Raw genomic sequence first — 19,372 nt, 5'->3', positions numbered from 1 at the left:
TGGGAAGACGCTGGTAAACATATTTTCACATCTCTAACATTTTTGTCTGTGTTTATTCTAGGCATTTCCATTGTGTATTTTGCAATTCTCATTTTGTATGTTGCAATTTCCACATTTTGTATTTTACAATTTCCATTGTGTATTTTGCCATTTCCATTATGTATTTTGCAATTGCCATTATGTATTTTGTAATTGCCATTTTGTATCTTGCGATTTCCATTGTGTATCTTGCAATTTCCATTGTGTATTTTGCAATTTCCATGGTGTATTTCGCAATTTCCATTTTGTATTTTCAAATTTCCATTGTGTATTTTCAAATTTCCATTGTGTATTTTCCAGGCATTATGCTGATTATTACGAGGAGATCAAGCGGCCAATCTCCATGACCAACATCAAGAAGAACATCAAGGTAGGTGTGTCCCCCATCTATCAGACATCGTCATACACCATGACGTCCGACTAAATGGCAGTTTTGTATGGGATTGTATTCTGTGTCAAAGAATTTTATATATAGAGTAGAACCTCTCTATTAAGGACACCCTTGGGACTGACAAGTGCTGTCCTTAATAGAGAGGTGTCCTGTTTAAAGAGGTCAAATTGAATGGAAACAACCAACTTGGGACCAAAACTAGTGTCCTTAATAGAGAGGTTGTCCTTAATAGAGAGGGTGTCCTTAATAGAGAGGTTCCACTATACACCGATCCCGATGGCCTGGTGGTAAATGTGTCGGCCTCGTGAACTAAAGACTGAAGGTTCAAACCTAGGTTGGGGCTCTTTTCGGTGCAGTCGGTTGGTTAGCCGCCAGCTAGCCAATTGTGGGGTACAATTTACCCTCTTGCTAAGCACCTGGCTTAGAGATGGGATTTCGGAAGAAAAAAGTGTCTTTTGAGCCAAACTTTTTTTACATTTAACAGCCATGATATTGCAGTAAATTGTTGAAAATTTGCTAGGCAGAATTTTCTTGAATCGTGTGACCACTGTTGAGAAATTTCCCCTCTGAAATAATCTATGCATGTTTTTTTTCAGAGTGGTCATTACAATTCGCTCGATGAACTGGCCGATGACTTGGAGCTGATGTTTGCTAATGCCCAGAGATACAACCAGGATGAGAGCAAGCTATTCAAGGTAACACTCCTGAACCTTTCAGTGGAACTTTGCGGTGTAACCTGAACATTTCTGTCTGGTACCCAGTTTTCCACCTGGGTTGAGTAAGGCAAGTTGGACAAAAATACTCGCCTTGAGTCTTATCGAGTGGGTTTTGAACCAGGGACCTCCTGAATGCCAGTCCAAGCTACTAGTCCCTAGCAGCTTCTTAATTGAGTAAGATTCCGAAAATAATTTGATATTGGGCTGTAGGTTTTATCAAATATTAGAATCATCAAAAAGAAATTTTCAGTGGAAAGTGTTCCCCATTTTAATCAGAAAATGTATCAGATGACTGATGACGTCATACACAAAAGTTTGTCATTCTCGGTGATTTGGTCGCGGAACAGGATAGCGCAACCTCTCTTGTATCTGAAAAACATGTTGCATTTTCTTCTTTCCATCTTCCCTGCAGGATGCTGTCAAGCTGCAGAAAGTGATGAGGCAACGGAGAAATGAGATAGAAGCCAAGTTGGACTTCAAGGTAGGTCATTAATCCCACAGGCTTCAGACAGATATCTTGTTTGTTTTTCTTCAGAGGGTTATGTGGCTTATTCTAGCATCAGGTGGTGACCGTCGGTTAACGCGTACCTCTGCTTTTTTCCGTCCCCGGAGAGAACTGCAATATTCGAATAAATTCAATGTATTTAATACAAGACCATTCATTTATGAAGTCGAAAGGACTTTCTCCTGCCAGTCATAGAGTTTTGTTTTTCTTTGATTCATCTGGAAAATTATCATGCTGATGTCTCAGAAGGAAGGGGTTGAAATTCTGTCTGTAGACATGTACAAGACACTTTGCAGCTGTGATGGTGTCCCATAAGTCAAAAACCGGCATGACGTAACTGACGGTCAAAATCTGTTCAAGCGTGGCAGTGTTCTCTACAGCTCAAAGTTAGCAGGGGCAGATGGACTGTTTCTTTCACGAGCTTGGAAGATCGTTTTTTTCAAAGAATTTCTTCTTCAACAATTAGTCCTATTTTGGTGTTTTGGTGATCTTGAAGTGACATTCCTTAACAGTTTTACAACTCTAAAAACTGCTTTTATTCAAATTATTGTGTGGCAGACCCTTTCACATCTTTAGAAAAAGGGTAGAACTCACCCCTTGGCAGAGAAAGAGGGTCTTAGGACCCTACTTTCATCTGCAGTGGAGAACACTGTAAGACAACATGGTTTGGTGCTTCTTCTTGTGTGGGCTTTCTCTTTGCTTGTCTGAATGCAGGGTTGGAAAGGATGGCTTGATTGAGTCCTGACTATGCTAATACTCACGCTGATCTTGATTGGGGAGTCACCTCATTACCTCTTCACCTTTTATTCTCATGAGCCTGGTTCAAGCCTTTCTCTTGCTACGCCCTGTAGCTGCAACTCTGCTCTTTCACCTCCAGACCTCCACCTATACTATCACTAAGGACTATCTCTGCAGAAAGGTAACCCATGTGTCGTGTTGCCAGCAGTCACTGTTGTTCTAGCATCTCATCAAAATTTACTTTGATTTTATAGTCAATAGTTGAGTTTCAAATGGGGAAGTTTTAGACTGGAATTTCCGACTGTAGTTTTTGAGTGGAATGTCAAGACTAATGCGCCCCGCAAACCAGCGATTTCAATTGCTGTGACCTATGATTTAAATCACATGCGATAAAAATCACTTGTTTGCGGTGGTCAGCGGCTGTGACCTACGATTTAAATCACATGCGATGAAAATCACTTGTTTGCGGTGGTCAGCGCAATATTAACGGTTTTACCCGTAAGAAAGAGGTCCTTTTGCACATAGAAACAGCTATAATCACAGATCGTAGTGATTTAAATCGCTGGTTTGCGGTTTGCTTTAAGAGCTGTCATTGGTCTGGGATGGTGAGTTACTATCAGTGCCTCAAAATCAATAGATGCTGATGTCGATTTCAAATGTTATCAGTCACTCAAATAGTATTAGCACGAAAAAAGTTTTTTTTGTAAGATAAGTAAAATACACTAGCTTTCTTTTTAAAGGTATTATGATTCAGAGCATTTAGTATGTTGACAACCTGTCACAATTACACTTTTCATCACCAGCCTATGTAGGAGACATAGGGTTCTTTTGAGAAACAATGGATGATATGAATAAAGACTAGCAAATGCTTTTATCTAAAACTCCATGTACAATTACACTAGGCCTTTCTGTACAAAATTGAAGTAAAAGCATTTGCTAGACTTTATTCATATGAGCCAATATCTTAAGGGCTCAGATAATGTACTCAGGGCATTAAGTGCATTATTGAAAAAGATGAGTTGATTACAAGAGCAACTAGTGTTCACCTGTCACAAGAAGCATGCATATCAATAGTCTGCTTATGTCCTTTGTGCTAGACAACAACACTGTCCGTCTGCTCTTATCAGCAACTACATTTTTTCAACCCAATGTTGTACAGACTTTTGATTAATTAAATTTTAATTGATTTTTTACCTAAGATGGCTGTCAAGCCTTGTAGATATATGTGTGAATCAAAAGATTTCTGTTTCTAATCATATATTTTTAATTGAATGCATGTCAAAATATTTCATCACATTTTATAACATTAGTCCTCCCATCATCAGTGTAACACTGATGTTCCCTTGTGTGACACTGGTGTTCCCCTGTGTAACACTGGTGTTCCTTTGTGTAACACTGGTGTTTCTTTGTGTTTCTTAGTACGGTTTGTGTCAAAAATAATTGTACTGGTAGTACATGTCCGATGAGTTTCGTCCAATGTGTATGATTCCTGTCCCCGTTTGAACGCAAACATCAAGGTTCAATATGTCAAGGCCACTCAGTGATGTCATTTGGAAGTCAGTCTGTGTCATTGAGATGTGTCTCTCTGAGCTTATGACATCAGTCTACTTGTTCTGTCATTCTACCCTTTTTCACCATTTCCTATTTCATTTCTCTTTCTCTTGGTATTTCATTTCTGGTAAAAGGTTTTTGAGCCGATAAAAAACTGATACCCTACCGTAGGGGAGCAGCAGCAACCACTTCTGGGTAGCCACTTCTCCGAGGTAGCCACCTTGCCGAGTCTAGGCCAACAACCTCCCCAAGTATTCAGACTCAGATTGAAGGCTACCTCTGAAGGCTGTCCTTTGTAGACTTAAAATTTGATTTGCTGTCCTGGGCCTAGCTGTCCAAAAGGTTATAGCACTAACAGCGATGTTATGGGATTTTGAAAAACTGGGTCCTGTTACACTCCCCGTAGTTAAGAGTTTGCCATCGATCTTGACTTGATTCACTCGGAGAGGTGGTCAGCCTTGACTCGGAGAGGTGGGAAACCTCGGTGAGGTTGTTGCCGCTTCCCCAGGGCGAACCTCAGCCACAGTCAGGTTTACTTCAGACAACGTCTGCAGGAATAGTTGCAGTGCTTTTGATGAAAATTCCCAGAACACGCTTGGCAGAGATTATCTAAATCATTCATAGGATTCTGCATTATGTCACTGGTAGGAGCCTTTTTCCGAGTTCTTTACGGTTTCTCAAACTTTTTTCGAGGTTTCAAGGAAATGTCAGACAATGTTGGACTTTTGGCAGATAAATCAAGAAAAGGTTAGAGAAACTGTTAATATGTGACCCATCACAGCAAAACCGGGCGCATGTCGCACAGAAGAAGAGCCTTAATGACACCAGGAGATAATGGGAGAAATTGATGTGCTCATATTTTACAATAGGCAGACAATAGAGAAATGAACAAACAATCCGTCTCAACCTGCCAAGCTCAGAGCGACATGCGCCTGCTTTTGCTGTGACGGGTCACATATAAGCTTGGAAAAAACCTCCTACTGGTGTATATCAACAAGGCCAATAGTACCCTGCAAGTATGTTGGAAGAGGTTGCTTTCACCTTTCTGTACCTAAGAATTCATATGTTTAAAAGAGTAAAGATATTTTGTCAATCTATATTGTATATCGAACGCAAAAGGAACTTCAAGTATAAATGATCACAAAAGAGACGGTTATTTGTAATATATTTTCACGTCACCATAGTAACCATGAGCTAATCGGCGGTCTCTTTCCTGCTTGTCTCACCAGGAGGTGCCACTGCCTGTGGTGTCTCCGTCCGCCTCTATCATGGAGGACCTGCCCCCACTCTTTCCCCAGCAACTCCCAGCATTCATACCACAATTCTTCAAGGTAGGTGAATCACGGCGCACGGTCGCATATCAGTGTTGTCTCCAGGCTTCAGTTATCAATGTGGGGACGAGGTATTCGTATAGCGCATTTCCTATAGGTGAGGTCCCGTATTCGTACAGCGTGTTTCCTACAAGTGAGGTCCTGGTGGTTAGTTTTGTCACTAACATTACCGTTAACTTGGTGTTAGGTCCAACGGACAACTGAAGGATATACAGTGGAACCTCCCTTTGCAGACACCTCTCTATTAAGGACAACCTGTCTATTAAGGACGGTAGTTTCGGTCCCAAATTGGTTGTTTCCATTGAATTCGACCTCACTAATAAGGACACCTCTCTATTAAGTATGTAGCGTTTGTCAGTCCAGAGGGTGTCCTTAATAGGGAGGTTCTACTGCATAACCAAGTTAATGTCAGCGTTAGTGCCAAAAGTTGTTATGAACAAGCGAGCGAGAAAATTTTGACCGGTTACAGAAAAGCGTTGAACCAATACTGCTATATGGATACCTCATTCTCCCAGTTGAACATGCATGACGGAATCTCCTCCAATTTGCTTCAATTCAATCCTAGTCTAGTCATTCATCATAGTTTCCTGTTGTCATTTCAAATCGTCGTTTCGCGTATTGTGAATTTTAATATAGTCCTACAAATTCTTTTCAGTTGTAGAATTTTGCCGCAGAAAGTCTTCATGCATATGTGTTCCTTATTTCATGCACTTTCTTTATTTTCATACTGAGTAAAATGCACCCTGTGTCATCGTGGTATATTATTTTGATTTTTGTCTACTTTCCTAAAAATTTCTAAATATGTTTTCGAAAAAATTCTTTGGTTTTATAGTGTCACGTCTTGTAATAGTTTGGTGACAATCTTGTCGTTTATTTCTTGTCTTTTATTTTGGTTTGATGTACGGAAGGTAGAGGGAGCTACCAGTCCCTGATCGCATGGATGGTGTATCCGCCAGACTTTTAAGTTTCCTTGTAGTAGGGTCAGCATGTAAAAGTTGGTACGCTGGTACCGGTCTTGGCGACCTAGCATAGTCAAGAGTTGTAAACAGACTGACTGACTTTCCCACTTGGCACTTAACGTACATGAAGTATCCTTGGCCCCGCAAACAAATGACAAATGTTATCATTTTTAAGGCTGGCTCGAACTCGAAGTCAGCCGCCATAATTCGCCAGTACAGGAAATTAAAAGGAAGTGACTTCCCTCTTTTGTGTCTCTGCAACTCTGAGATGGCTAATTTTGACGTTGGCTCTCCTCTCACATCATGGAATTCTCCCTCCCAGCTCTCCCACCAGCGTTCGGGACGCAGCGTCTGTTTCAACAATACGTCCTGGGAATCAAGTACACAAAGCATATTTTAGGTTTATTTATGTTGAGTGTGATTTGATTAAGTTTTGTTGTCGATAATTCGATAATTTTGCATGAGTTATTGTACTTGGAGTGTGCTTATGAGTGTTTTCCTTTGAAGTAGAAACATGTTGTAAGGTAGAATGGGGAAATCGTAGCCCCGGTTTATTTGTAGCAAGCCCCTGCATTGTTTGATGCATGGGAATATAAATCAATATCATAGGCAGGGGCTACAATTACCCCATTCTGCCTTACAGTTTTCATCTTTGTAATCTTCTGCACAATTGTATTTCAATATATTGTATAGACACTTTGTATTTATTGTAAGGTAGTTTTACCAATTGTCTTTTTTTATCGATTCTTGTGTAAAACTATGTAAAACCTGTTTGTTTCTGTTTCCAAACTCAATCTAGATCACAACTTCAGTCCAACTCGCCAGGCCTACTCATGTTTTGCAAAAATCGACAGTTATTCATTGAGTGGTGTTTTTTTGTAGAAGATTTAAACCTCCACCTAACTTTTTCTGATGATACAGTCACTGTCACAATTGACATACCCTCCGCTTGGTGAAATGTGCATACGATATACACTCTCTGGTGCTGCGTAAGTTGGATGCAGCTTTATACACTGGTTGCAAAGTATATCGTTGAGAAATTTTGCGTGTGTTTTACGGAACATACTGTATGTGAAACATAGAGTGACCCTTCCAGAAAGTTCATGCAGCTCACACAGGTATATAGATTGTGGTTGGAGCATTTAAAAAACATTGAGTTGAGAACTGAGCATCAACTTGGAGATTATCAGTTCTATAAACGATATTTCTTTGGCAGTAGGTGTATTTGTTGATCAGGTGGCGATGTTCTGATCCTAAATGTGGTCAGTTTTGATTTATCTCACTGGTGTCTCGCAGGTAAACTGTAGTTCGAAAGATTTTGAATGCTAGGTGTGCTGACGTTTTAAGTAGAACATCGTTTCACACCAATCAAATATGGCCTTTTACTCTGATTCTTTTCAGTTTTTGATCTTCCCAAAAAGACGATGTACACTGGCACTTGTTGTCAGTGCTAACAGGATGTATCGTCAAAAAAATCGTCTCTGAAAATAAAAAAATTCCCGCCCTAAATTCTCAGGAATAAAATCATGTATCATTTCAGAATGAGATGGATGAAGATGATTATAATATGACTTCGACGCCAAAGCCACCGGCCCGGCTCAAGATCAAGAAGGCCACGCCCAAGGATGGGGAAGAGAAGCGTCCTCGGTCGGCGAAGAAGGGTGTCCCACCTGAGGAGGTGCTCAGGAAGAGGCTGTGGATGCTTTACAAGACTGTCCACGATCATGAGGTAGGTGTATGGGGCTGGATGATCATGGCGTAGAAACTGTGATGATGCAATTACAAGTTTAACACTTTACCACTATGCCCCTCTAATTTATTTATTGATTGATTTTAACCACCTAATGCGGGGATGAGAAATAAATGATTTGGAGAATTTAAATTGTTTCTCTCTGAAAAAAGGGCTCTATTTGACAGCAGAAATGGAAAAACTATGCCCCAGTTCCCTGCAGAACTTTAAATTTTCAAAATCGGACAACAAATAACAATTCAACAGTTGGGGCAGTTCCAAGGACAGCATTTTGTACAAATTTTTTCAGTATTTGCTCTGGGCACTGTTACATCCCTGGTATCGTCATTTAATCCCTGGTATTGTCATTTAATCCCTGGTATTGGCATTTAATCCCTGGTATTGGCATTTAATCCCTGGTATTGGCATTTAATCCCTGGTATTGGCATTTAATCCCTGGTATTGGCATTTAATCCCTGGTATTGGCATTTAATCCCTGGTATTGGCATTTAATCCCTGGTATTGGCATTTAATCCCTGGTATCATCATTTAATCCCTGGTATCATCATTCAACCCCTGGTATTGGCATTTAATCCCTGGTATTGGCATTTAATCCCTGGTATTGGCATTTAATCCCTGGTATCGTCATTTAATCCCTGGTATCGTCATTTAATCACTGGTATCATCATTTAATCCCTGGTAATGTCATTTAATCCCTGGTAACGTCATTTACAGGAGAATGGTCGTCCCCTGATCATTATCTTCATGGAGCTGCCATCAAAAAAGGACTATCCCGACTACTACCATGTCATCTCGGAGCCGATCGACATGTCCATGATTGAGAGAAAAATACTTGAAGACAAGGTGAGTTTTAAACATTTCCTGTAGATTAACTTAACATACTGCTAGCTGAAATGTTATGGCTAACAGATCATGTCCAAAAAACACAAAATTCTCACAAATTGAATAGCTTTACATGGTGGAGTTGTAGCCTAGGGAATTGAATAGTCGGTGTGATTTCAGTTTTGATCTCAGATTTGCAGTACAATGCAAGATCATTGAATGTGAAATGCCTTTGCAAGCTAACCAAGGATATTAAATTTGATGTTAGAATTCTACTGCACTAGCTGTTGGGTGATATTGTGTATGACAGCAGTAATTTGTATTCACTTTGTCACTCACGACTGACTTTGGCCAGTTTTGTTCTGAGAGTTTTGTACACTGCATGTTCACACATAGACCACATTTATTGGGCCTTAAGCCTACCATTGCTCAGACTCTCAGACGTTCAGAAAATGGTTTACAGTAGAACCTCTCTATTAAGGACACCCTCGGGACTGACAAGTGCTGTCCCTAATAGAGAGGTGTCCTGATTAGAGAGGTCAAATTGAATGGAAACAACCAATTTGGGACCAAACCTAGTGTCCTCAATAGAGAGGTTGTCCATAATGGAGAGGTTGTCCATAATAGAGAGGTTGTCCATAATAGAGAGGTGTCCGCTTACAGAGGTTCCACTGTATTTCGTTTTGCAGTATACCAGTGAGCAGGAGCTGATCTCGGACTTCGAGTTGATGTTCAACAACGCGCGGCACTACAACGAGGAGATGTCACAGGTCTATAAGGATGCGGAAACTTTAGAGAAAGTCCTCAAGAAAAGGTGGCGCTCACTTAGTCCGCTTGCTGGATTCTCGGTTAAGCGATCGGGGTAAGTAATTGCCCAATAGATATTCTGTGGACACTCAGTTAAGTGAACCTCAAGCCTTTTGAAATCATCACATGCAGCCAGGGTCAACAGTGGTAAAGTGATACTATGATGTGATTTACAACTTTGCGGAAATACGTCCGTTTTTAATTGTTGATCACAAATGTAAAGCTCAAATTTTCCATTTTTGATTAGATTTATTATAAAATCGCTGAATGTAAACCACCGCGACCGCGAAAATGTTCATGTTGTGACGTCATCAACGAAAACGTTGTTGGCGTAGCGCAATTTCAACGGCATCGAAGCGAGCCGTCCGGGCGGGATTAAACCATCAGTTTCTAGAAAATGTGCATTTCGATACGAAAACCTTACCGATTTATGAGAAAGTGACGTAGTCATTTGTCAAAAACAGCTAAAACATTATATGGTGAAATTTGACACGAGTTACCCTTTAGACTCTGTCACAAAACAATTAAAAAGATCCACATAGTTTGACAGTAATCTATAGTGAACTCCGTACCTCCAGTAAAAATCTAATAGGGTGGCGGTGCCTGACGGAGTATCTTGATCTCAACTGGGTCCTCATTTGCTCCTTTCCACAGGTCCTTATTTGTTACTCAGTCTGTCCTTTGAGGTGTAAGATCCTACATAGGCAGCTGTTGATGAAGACTTGGAGTTTCTTCATTGCCTTCCTGGTTTTTCCCCATGTCTCTGAGCCACACAGCATCATGGATTCCACATTCGATTTAAAAATCCTCATTTTTGTCTTGTCATGTTATAACTCACCTTGATAATTTCATCATCATCATTTGGTTCTTGTATTTCAGGCCAAAGACCAAGGCGATCACATTATCGTCCCTCTCCCACAAGACACACGACCTTTACAATACCATCAAGGATTACACCGACACGAGGGGGAGGATTCTCTCCACGCCATTCATGAGGCTGCCTACCAAATCTGTAAGTAACCCTGCTTACTGTTGGCAAGGGGTTTAACAAGTCTTGTTTTGGTGATGCTGTCTTTTTAAGGGTCATTCAGGAGTCAGCTTTTCGCCAGTGGCATTTGACTTGTAAGTGTTTGTTGTCTGCGCCCATGTGGATAGCTGCAAGACTTATTTAAAGGGTAAATCGTGTCAAATTTCATCATATAATGTTTTAGCTGTTTTTGACAAATGACTACGTCACTTTCTCATAAATCGGTAAGGTTTTCGAATCGAAATGAACATTTTCTAGAAATTGATGGTTTAATCCCGCCCGGACAGCTCGCTTCGATGCCGTTTTCATTGATGACGTCACAACATGAACATTTTCGCGGTCGCGGTGGTTTACATTCAGCGATTTTATAATAAATCTAATCAAAAATGGAAAGTTTGGGCTTTACATTTGTGATCAACAATTAAAAACGGACGTATTTCCGCAAAGTTGTAAATCACATCATAGTATCACTTTAATGCTAAGTATTTGGAACTTAAGAAAGGCTGTAACTTTCAATAAGCTCTCTGAACTCCCAGAGATAAATTTATATTAGGCATTTTGTCATAGTGCGAAATCCTATGCTGTGCTGAGGCCCAATAGTGGGTACTTAATAAGTCAAACCATTTGAGGCTGGCATTTTTGTCAGCCAATGGGAGTTTAGAAAAGTCATCTTTATTTTCATCTTCCAGGAGTATCCCAACTATTACGAGGTGATTAAGAAGCCTATCGACATGCAGCGCGTGAACCAGCGCATGTTGGGTAATCAGTATGACAACCTCGACGATATGGTCGCAGACTTTGTGCTCATGTTCGACAACGCCTGTAAATATAACGAACCGGATTCACTCATTTATAAGGTAAGTGAGGGCAACCTTGAGGAAGGCTTTGGACCTGGAGAGGTAGACACTCTTAACATGACAAAACGTGAAATGCCATGGGGCACACAAACAGGGCTGTAGTGTTTCAGCTGGGAGACAGATTTTTAATTTGGTGGTAATTGTAACTTTGAGCCCTTCATTTGTTCTCTGGCGTCAAAGCAAACACCTGATCTGTTGTGTGTTGTCTAGATTTCTGCATCTTATACAGGAGAACCTCTCTATTAAGGACACCCTCGGGAGTGACAAGTGCTGTCCTTAATAGAGGGGTGTCCTGATTAGAGAGGTCAAATTGAATAGAAACAACCAGTTTTGGACCAAAACTAGTGTTCTCAATAGAGAAGTGTCCTTAATAGAGAGGTGTCCACTAAAGATGGTTCCGCTGTACTATTTTTCATTAAATGTCGTCTTAAATATTTCTGCAATGACTTATAAGTTTTGTGACTTACATATTGAATCCTTACCTCCCTTAACAGAATTGATTATTGCCATTTTAGGATGCGCTGACCCTCCAGCGGATCTGTCTCGAGAAGAAAGGGGAACTCATGGGAGACGAGTGCAGTAACGAACCGCCAGATGTGAAGGCCTTGGTCCAGGAGATGATGATGAATCTCTTTATCTCAACTTATAACCAGCAGGACGAGGAAGGACGTTGCTACAGCGATTCGTTTGTCGAGTTGCATCAGCAGCAAGCCGTACTGATGGCCCAGGCTGTGGTGTCGGAGCCTAACAAGCCGATAAAGTGAGTAAAAACATTCAGCGCACTCTTTCATCACCTCCCCTTTTCAGAGCCCAGGGGAAAAATCTATCAGAGATAGCTCAATTTTTTGCACTGGCTTCTCCAAGACCAGAGCTTGCTGTGTTGTATTTTTCTGGTTGAAAAGTGACCAAAACGACCCAATAGCATTCCGCGATGTTACTATTTATAGCTCACAAGGTCATTTGCATAAGACATTGATGACGTTTTAGTCACGTGACAGTCGGACATCGACACTTATTTCTACGCATTTTAGCTTATTTCAAAGTCAATTATCTTTGACCCTGCATTGTTTTTAGCATGAATGATACCATAGAGTCCGAGAGAGAAATATTCAGAACAATTATGTAGTATTTCCAACACTCGGACATGTGCCAGATTGAATCTAACTGCCCTAGTTAGAAAGCCTGAATCCATTCCGAAACCACATGTTTGTCCGACATTGCCTGTAATTCAGCGATGGTGAAATAGAGGGCAGCAGCTGCAGTGACGTCATTATCGCGGAATGCTATTTTCAGCACTCCCAACACCTCAAGTCAGACTTCACAAATGTTCGTGTTGTTTTAACGTTGAAGCTTTTTAGAGAACTAATAAGGGGCTGGAGGGGGTATTTATGGCCGGAAAAATTACATCGATTGTAGATCTAGTTCGAATTGTGCTGAAAGTGTTAACGTATTCTGTCAATTTGGTTGTAAAGATCTCCTTTTAACATGCCAATAAAGTGAGTTATTTACCACTACTCGATAGGAACTGGGTATTTCAGGGATAAGTTCCTCATAATCATCTCGCTTGAGTTACACTCTACAGACTTTTGGTTACCTGTATTTCTTGATTGTCAGTTAATATGATGTCTGTTTTTTCTTCCGTCACAGGAAACCAATGACCCTGGACCAAATCAAAAAGAATCTCAACAAGGTAGGGTATCAAATAGATCTCGTCAAATCATATCTCATTGTGCCCGTGCAAGATTTTTGGGGACAACTGTTTTAAATTTCCTCCCCTTTGACTTGTCGGCTCACTAACATCTAAGTGTGGCTTGTGGAGGAAAGATATCTGCACTGTTCAACCTCATGAAAAATCGAAACTAAATTTACAAAACTAAAATGTTGACTTCGATGTATTTTCCAACTTTCCACCTATTATTTCCAGGGCCGTTACCGCAGAATGGATAGATTCCAGGAGGATATGTTCACGCTATTCAGTGAAGCGAGAAAGATGAGCCGAACTGATTCACAGGTGCGTTGACTGTTAAGTGTATAATTTGTTGTTTGGCCTATATGTAACCGCCATCATCCCTGCAAGTCACAAACCATGTCCAATACCGACTTGCAACACTAGGGAAGTCATTATTTGAGATCAGTTTCAATGTGAGGCTACTTGTGGCGGGGCATGATGGCAAGCAGGGGCATTATCATCCTGGCTACCTAAATCCCATGCCCAAGTTGTCCCTTAAAGACCTTGAGGCTCAACAGCATTGATTGACAAATCCTAATAAATAACAGCGATTTTTAAGATAATCCCCCTTGTCACGCCTCCACCAACAAATCCATCACTCCCGTTATTCTCCCTCTCATCCAGGTATATGAAGATGCAGTCGATTTACAGCTCCACTTCATCAAGACCCGCGATGAGTTGTGTCGTAACGGAGAGGTGCTCTTGACCCCGGCACTGAGCTACACGGAGAAACATCTGCAGGTACGGAGTTCTTAACGTTTTCTTCTTTGGTTTCTTTCTACAAAACAAGGTCTGCTACTGCGCTGTTCGTCAACAAATGTGGCAGATCTAGAAATCTGAGAAAGGTGGGGAGAACTAGAACCCTTGATAAATGGAAATTTAAGTAGAAATGAATGTTTTCCAGACATATGAGGGCTAAATTAGAACAAGTTCTTTGCCCATATTTCGCTCATCTTATATATTTTTGCTGAAGTGCAGTGTGGATTTTGCGACTGAAAGTAAAGGTCAGCTAATTACCCTGCAACGCAGTGTGGATTTTGTAACTGAAAGCAGAGGTTTGCTAATTACCCTGCAATGCAATGTGGATTTTGCAACTGAAAGTACAGATCAGCTAATTACCCTGCAATATAGTGTAGATTTTGCAACTGAAAGTACAGATCAGCTAATTACCCTGCAATATAGTGTGGATTTTGCAACTGAAAGTACAGGTTAGCTTATTACCATGTAATGCAGTGTGGATTTTGCCACTGAAAGTAGGTTAGCTAATTACCCTGCGATGCAGTGTGGATTTTGCCACTGAAAGTACAGGTTAGCTAATTACCCTGCAATTCAGTGTGGATTTTGCAACTGAAAGTAGAGGTTAGCTAATTACCCTGCAATATGGTGTGGATTTAGCAACTGAATGTAGAGGTTAGCTAATTACCGTGCGTTTTCTTTCAGGCTGAATTGGAGGCCGAACGTAAAGAGAAGCTCCCCCTGGAGATGAAGGAGGATGAGGAGAAGGTCAAGCTACAGAAGCTGGAGGAGCTCGAGAGGCTGGAGAATGAGAAGACAGAACCAGTGAGTCAATGGTTGAATGTATGGATAGTTACTGTTCTTAGCATGTGCACTTTTCAGCATGTGTGCTCTCACCCTCTCTATTAACTCTTTCACTAACGCACCCGGTATGTACCGGGTCTGTGCACTGTGTAGTGCACTACTGGCCCGCAATAATGCATACTGCTAAATTATCTCCAATTTCTATCGTTCAACCTCAATCCCTATGACTCTAGTTGGTTACACCTGAACATATGAGATGGAATACTGCACTCAACTCAATGCATACCTCCTCCCTGAGATTTGGTAACCCTAGCTATTTTCAATGAAGCTTTTCGTAAGCCAAGTTGGATTCAGGCCACCCGGTTTATTCCAGGTCCAAACCAGGGGTACTATACACTTCAAAAACCCTAAAAATCCTTTCTCGCTGTTTTATCATAACTACCTCCCTGCTCCCTGCAAATTTTTTCACTGCAACAACAATCTCCCTCCCTTTCAGTTCTCCTGCTAAAAAAACCGACAAGACAAAATTTGCTCCGAATAAATTTGCCTTTTCAAATAACGAATTTGTCGGTGATAAACCCAGAATTTGGTGTTCAGTAGAACCTCTCTATTAAGGACACCCTCGGGACCGGCAAGTGCTGTCCTTGATAGAGAGGTGTCATGATTAGAGAGGTCAAATTGAATGGAAACGACCAATTTGGCACCAAAAGTAGTGTCCTTAATAGAGAGGTGTCCGCTATGGGAGGTTCTACTGTATTTACCAATTCAACACAGCACATTTGATGTGTCATTTGCATATTTGGCGTTTATTCACAAGATTTGAAAAAGGGGTAAAAAAGGGATTTTCCAAAACAGGTTTCCAGGGGCCCTAAATCATCTTAACTTTTATGCATCCAACTTCCAGGGCGAGCAAGGTGCAGAAGAGAGTTTCAAGCATAAGGGTGAGACCTATCGAGTGGGTGATTTCGTCTACCTCGAGCCCAGGGACAAGAAACTCATCGAACCTCATCTCATCTGTGTTGAGAAACTGTGGAAGGACAAGAACGGTGAACCAATGGTCTACGCCAGCTGGTTCTATAGACCCAATGAGACATATCATGTTGCGACGCGCAAGTTCTTGGAGAAGGTATGTACTTTATGCGGGTTTTGAAAGATAGCTCTTTAAAGTGATACTATGATGTGATTTACAACTTTGCAGAAATACATCCGTTTTTAATTGTTGATCACAAATGTAAAGCTCAAATTTTCCATTTTTGATTAGAGTTATTATAAAATCGCTGAATGTAAACCACCGCGACCGCGAAAATGTTCATGTTGTGACGTCATCAACGAAAACGTCGTCGGCGTAGCGCAATTTCAACGGCATCGAAGCGAGCCGTCCGGGGGGGATTAAACCATCAACTTCTAGAAAATGTGCATTTCGATTCGAAAACCTTACCGATATATGAGAAAGTGACGTAGTCATTTGTCAAAAACAGCTAAAACATTATATGGTGAAATTTGACACGAGTTACCCTTTAAGTGCAAGTTCTGTTATACTATTAACTGGGAAGTACGTATTCATGGTTGTACATTTCTTGTTTGTGGTTTTGTGAAATTTCATCTTTGGCATAGTTTTGATATAGCAATTGGAGAACACTGAAAAATCTTTTCAATTAAATTTTTCAGTTTTTCAATGCATTTTTGTTTGGGCATGAAATAAAATTGCAAACATTTCCCTGTTTACAGTGATTCCAGAGTTGAAATACTGTTGTGAAAAAACTTTTTAACAATGTTTTGTGGTGTTAAGTGGTGTAGGCACCCAACGAGATCCATACAAGTGTTGTGACGGCATTTGCTGGCCCATGCAGCTAGTCCCGCATGACGTCATATGACGACATTTGAAATTAACAACATATGACATGCCTCATCAGCTACCTATGTTTGTTTCCTTGACAGGAAGTGTTCAAGGGGGATTTCTATGACAGTTCCCCACTCTCTAAAGTCCTCGGAAAGTGCTTCATCATGTCAGTAAAGGATTACTACAAGATGAAACCAGAGGTGAGTACCAAAGATATTATCATGACCATGGGCCAAAACACCCTCTGATCACCGAGGGCCAAAACAACCTGGGTCTAAATGCTCATGGGCCAAAATGACTGTATACCATCTTTTTTTCAGGGCTTTGAAGCAAAAGATGTTTTTGTTTGTGAATCAAGATACTCCATCAAGCAGAAGGCTTTCAAGAAAATCAAAGTAAGTTGATTTATAAGTACAGCAGATGCCTCTGTTTATGTAGACTATTGAGGACAGCAACAGTCAGTTTCAAGAGTGTCCATAATAGAGAGGTTCTACTGTAGATTCAGGATAGTGAGTTGACTGCCAAACCTGCTGCAGAGAAGCTAGTTGTATAGTACCCCCAGGTATATGGCACGGCTTAACCCGCCGGCCATGAGGGAATTCCTTTATGATCCAGTGGTTGGCGCGTTGGCCCCAGAGTGGAAGTTAAGCAACGTTGAGCGCGGTCAACCTTTGGATCGGTGACCGGCGCGTACAATACATCTGGCAGACCTTCCCACGCGATGCGAGCTCTGGATTTGTAGTTCGGTACTGAGACGCATGAAGCGCTAAGTAGGATCGCGGACGATCCATCTCTGTCCGAAGGGGGGAATGATGTATAGTACCCCCAGGTACATACCCCCAGGTATATGGCACGGTTTAACCCGCCGGCCATGAAGGAATTCCCTCATGGCCGGCAGGTTAAGCCGTGCCATATACCTGGGGGTACTATACACTAGTGTTGTCATCAGAAACATATAAGTTCTGCCAAAAACATTTCGTTGACATCGTCTAAAAAACGTCTTTCTCCTGTAGGTGTGGCAGATGCCAAAGAATGACGTCAAGCTCGTTCCTCGCGAAATCCCATTGGTTCCCGTTCGTGTGGCCTCCGTGTTCGCCAACAAAGTCAGCGCAGACAAAGAAGGCGAGATTGTCGAAGACAACGACGGCCTGCCACCAGTGCTAGACAAACAGAGGCAAAACGTACTCGTCGAAAAGAAGGAAGACACCCCAGATGACGGATGTCAATATTTCGAACAAATCGTTTTGCCGCAGGGGGCCTACAAACTCGGCGACTCGGTTTTCGTGCGGTCCAACAGCAACAGGCCGTTCATTGCACGGATCGATAAGTTATGGACTGACAAGGTCGGAAATTCGTACTTCCACGGCCCGTGGTTCATGCAGCCGACGGACGTCGAACATGCACCGACGAGGCTATTCTATAAGAGGGAGGTGTTCCGTAGCTCCATCGAGAGTACTACGCCGATCTTGGCCGTCATGGGCAAGTGTATGGTGCTGCCTTATAAAGATTACTGCACAAGTAAGTATGTCTGCTTCTTGCCTGAGTTTTTTAACCCTTCTAACGCTGATCTTGATGTACTGTGAGCGTGATGTCACCACATTTTATGCCTGATCTTGCCGTATGGCAAGCACCTGCACAACAACAGCGTACTTCGTTCCGTTCTACTGGGTTAGATTCCGCATTTTACAACTCTGCGGGGTTCCCCAAAAATTAAGCTCGCGCTTTTCTATTCAGTGCCACTTGATCATAATACCTTTTGTTTTCAAAGGGTTAAGCCAGGATTTCAAAAAGGCAGAACTATTTAGGGAACAATTTAGCCATAAAAAGCCCCCAGACAAAAAGGCTCAAAAATCTTCAAGATTTCACTGTTTTTGAGCATAAAAACAGAGTATTCTGCAGCTAAGGAGGTATTTCGATACATCTTATCTAAACACCTACTTGTCAATATCAGGGGCTTAGAAAAACACTTTAATTTAGAAACATCTCTTGTCGGAATGATCATTTGCGCGTGATGTGAATGTTATGTGATTCTATTTTCAGGTCGCCCTATCGAGTACAACGAAAATGATGTGTTTTTATGTGAATCAAAGTATCTTGACCAGGAAAGAGCCATCAGAAAAATATCGAAAGGCCTCAAGGTGAGTGGGGATTTGAAGATCGGGGCTAGGATATTTCGGCGATCCAATCAGGTCTTACCCGCCCCAACTCGGCCCAACAGACACCCAGTTTCGCCTACATTTTGCCACTGCATTGTATACTGTGGTCATTGAAATTAAAGTGATACTATGATGTGATTTACAACTTTGCGGAAATACGTCCGTTTTTAATTGTTGATCACAAATGTAAAGCTCAAATTTTCCATTTTTGATTAGATTTATTATAAAATCGCTGATTGTAAACCACCGCGACCGCGAAAATGTTCATGTTGTGACGTCATCAACGAAAAACGGCATCGAAGCGAGCCGTCCGGGCGGGATCAAACCATCAATTTCGAGAAAATGTGCATTTCGGTTCGAAAACCTTACCGATTTATGAGAAAGTGACGTAGTCATTTGTCAAAAACAGCTGAAACATTGTGTGGTGAAATTTTTTACACGAGTTACCCTTTAAATCCAGCTCTGAAATGTGGATAAAACAAACGATCTGATAGTGTGCGTAGTGTTATGACCTTTGTCATCTCTGTGGAAACTTGCTGGTACAGTAGGGGTAAAACTGCATGAAAATGCCCTGGAATTAACCCAATAAATAATCTGGCGTGGTTTGTTTGTAAG

At 41.3% G+C, this 19,372-nt stretch overlaps 1 protein-coding gene across 11 annotated transcripts in view; it reads left to right on the top strand.

The window, feature by feature from the left end:
* LOC135491677 (protein polybromo-1-like) overlaps nt 1-19,372 on the top strand; it is a 45,946-nt gene that overhangs the window by 9,074 nt on the left and 17,500 nt on the right. For 8 of the 11 annotated variants that reach the window (XM_064777666.1, XM_064777670.1, XM_064777673.1 and 5 more), the window contains 20 exons: nt 340-409; nt 1,027-1,125; nt 1,559-1,627; nt 2,529-2,570; nt 5,170-5,271; nt 7,771-7,959; nt 8,695-8,823; nt 9,492-9,664; nt 10,489-10,621; nt 11,326-11,493; nt 12,009-12,253; nt 13,141-13,183; nt 13,418-13,504; nt 13,847-13,963; nt 14,663-14,800; nt 15,666-15,887; nt 16,700-16,801; nt 16,922-16,996; nt 17,615-18,119; nt 18,642-18,739. In XM_064777666.1, coding sequence (XP_064633736.1) covers nt 340-409; nt 1,027-1,125; nt 1,559-1,627; nt 2,529-2,570; nt 5,170-5,271; nt 7,771-7,959; nt 8,695-8,823; nt 9,492-9,664; nt 10,489-10,621; nt 11,326-11,493; nt 12,009-12,253; nt 13,141-13,183; nt 13,418-13,504; nt 13,847-13,963; nt 14,663-14,800; nt 15,666-15,887; nt 16,700-16,801; nt 16,922-16,996; nt 17,615-18,119; nt 18,642-18,739 — 2,806 coding nt within the window. The remainder of the gene's footprint in view (nt 1-339; nt 410-1,026; nt 1,126-1,558; nt 1,628-2,528; nt 2,571-5,169; nt 5,272-7,770; nt 7,960-8,694; nt 8,824-9,491; nt 9,665-10,488; nt 10,622-11,325; nt 11,494-12,008; nt 12,254-13,140; nt 13,184-13,417; nt 13,505-13,846; nt 13,964-14,662; nt 14,801-15,665; nt 15,888-16,699; nt 16,802-16,921; nt 16,997-17,614; nt 18,120-18,641; nt 18,740-19,372) is intronic. The other 3 variants (XM_064777665.1, XM_064777667.1, XM_064777669.1) reach the window with 3 other exon arrangements.

The sequence above is a fragment of the Lineus longissimus genome, chromosome 7 (assembly GCF_910592395.1).
Source record: "Lineus longissimus chromosome 7, tnLinLong1.2, whole genome shotgun sequence".
NCBI classification, from domain to species: domain Eukaryota; kingdom Metazoa; phylum Nemertea; class Pilidiophora; order Heteronemertea; family Lineidae; genus Lineus; species Lineus longissimus.
Note: the sequence above shows the minus strand (reverse complement) of the source record. Positions and strands in the feature narration are given on the sequence as shown.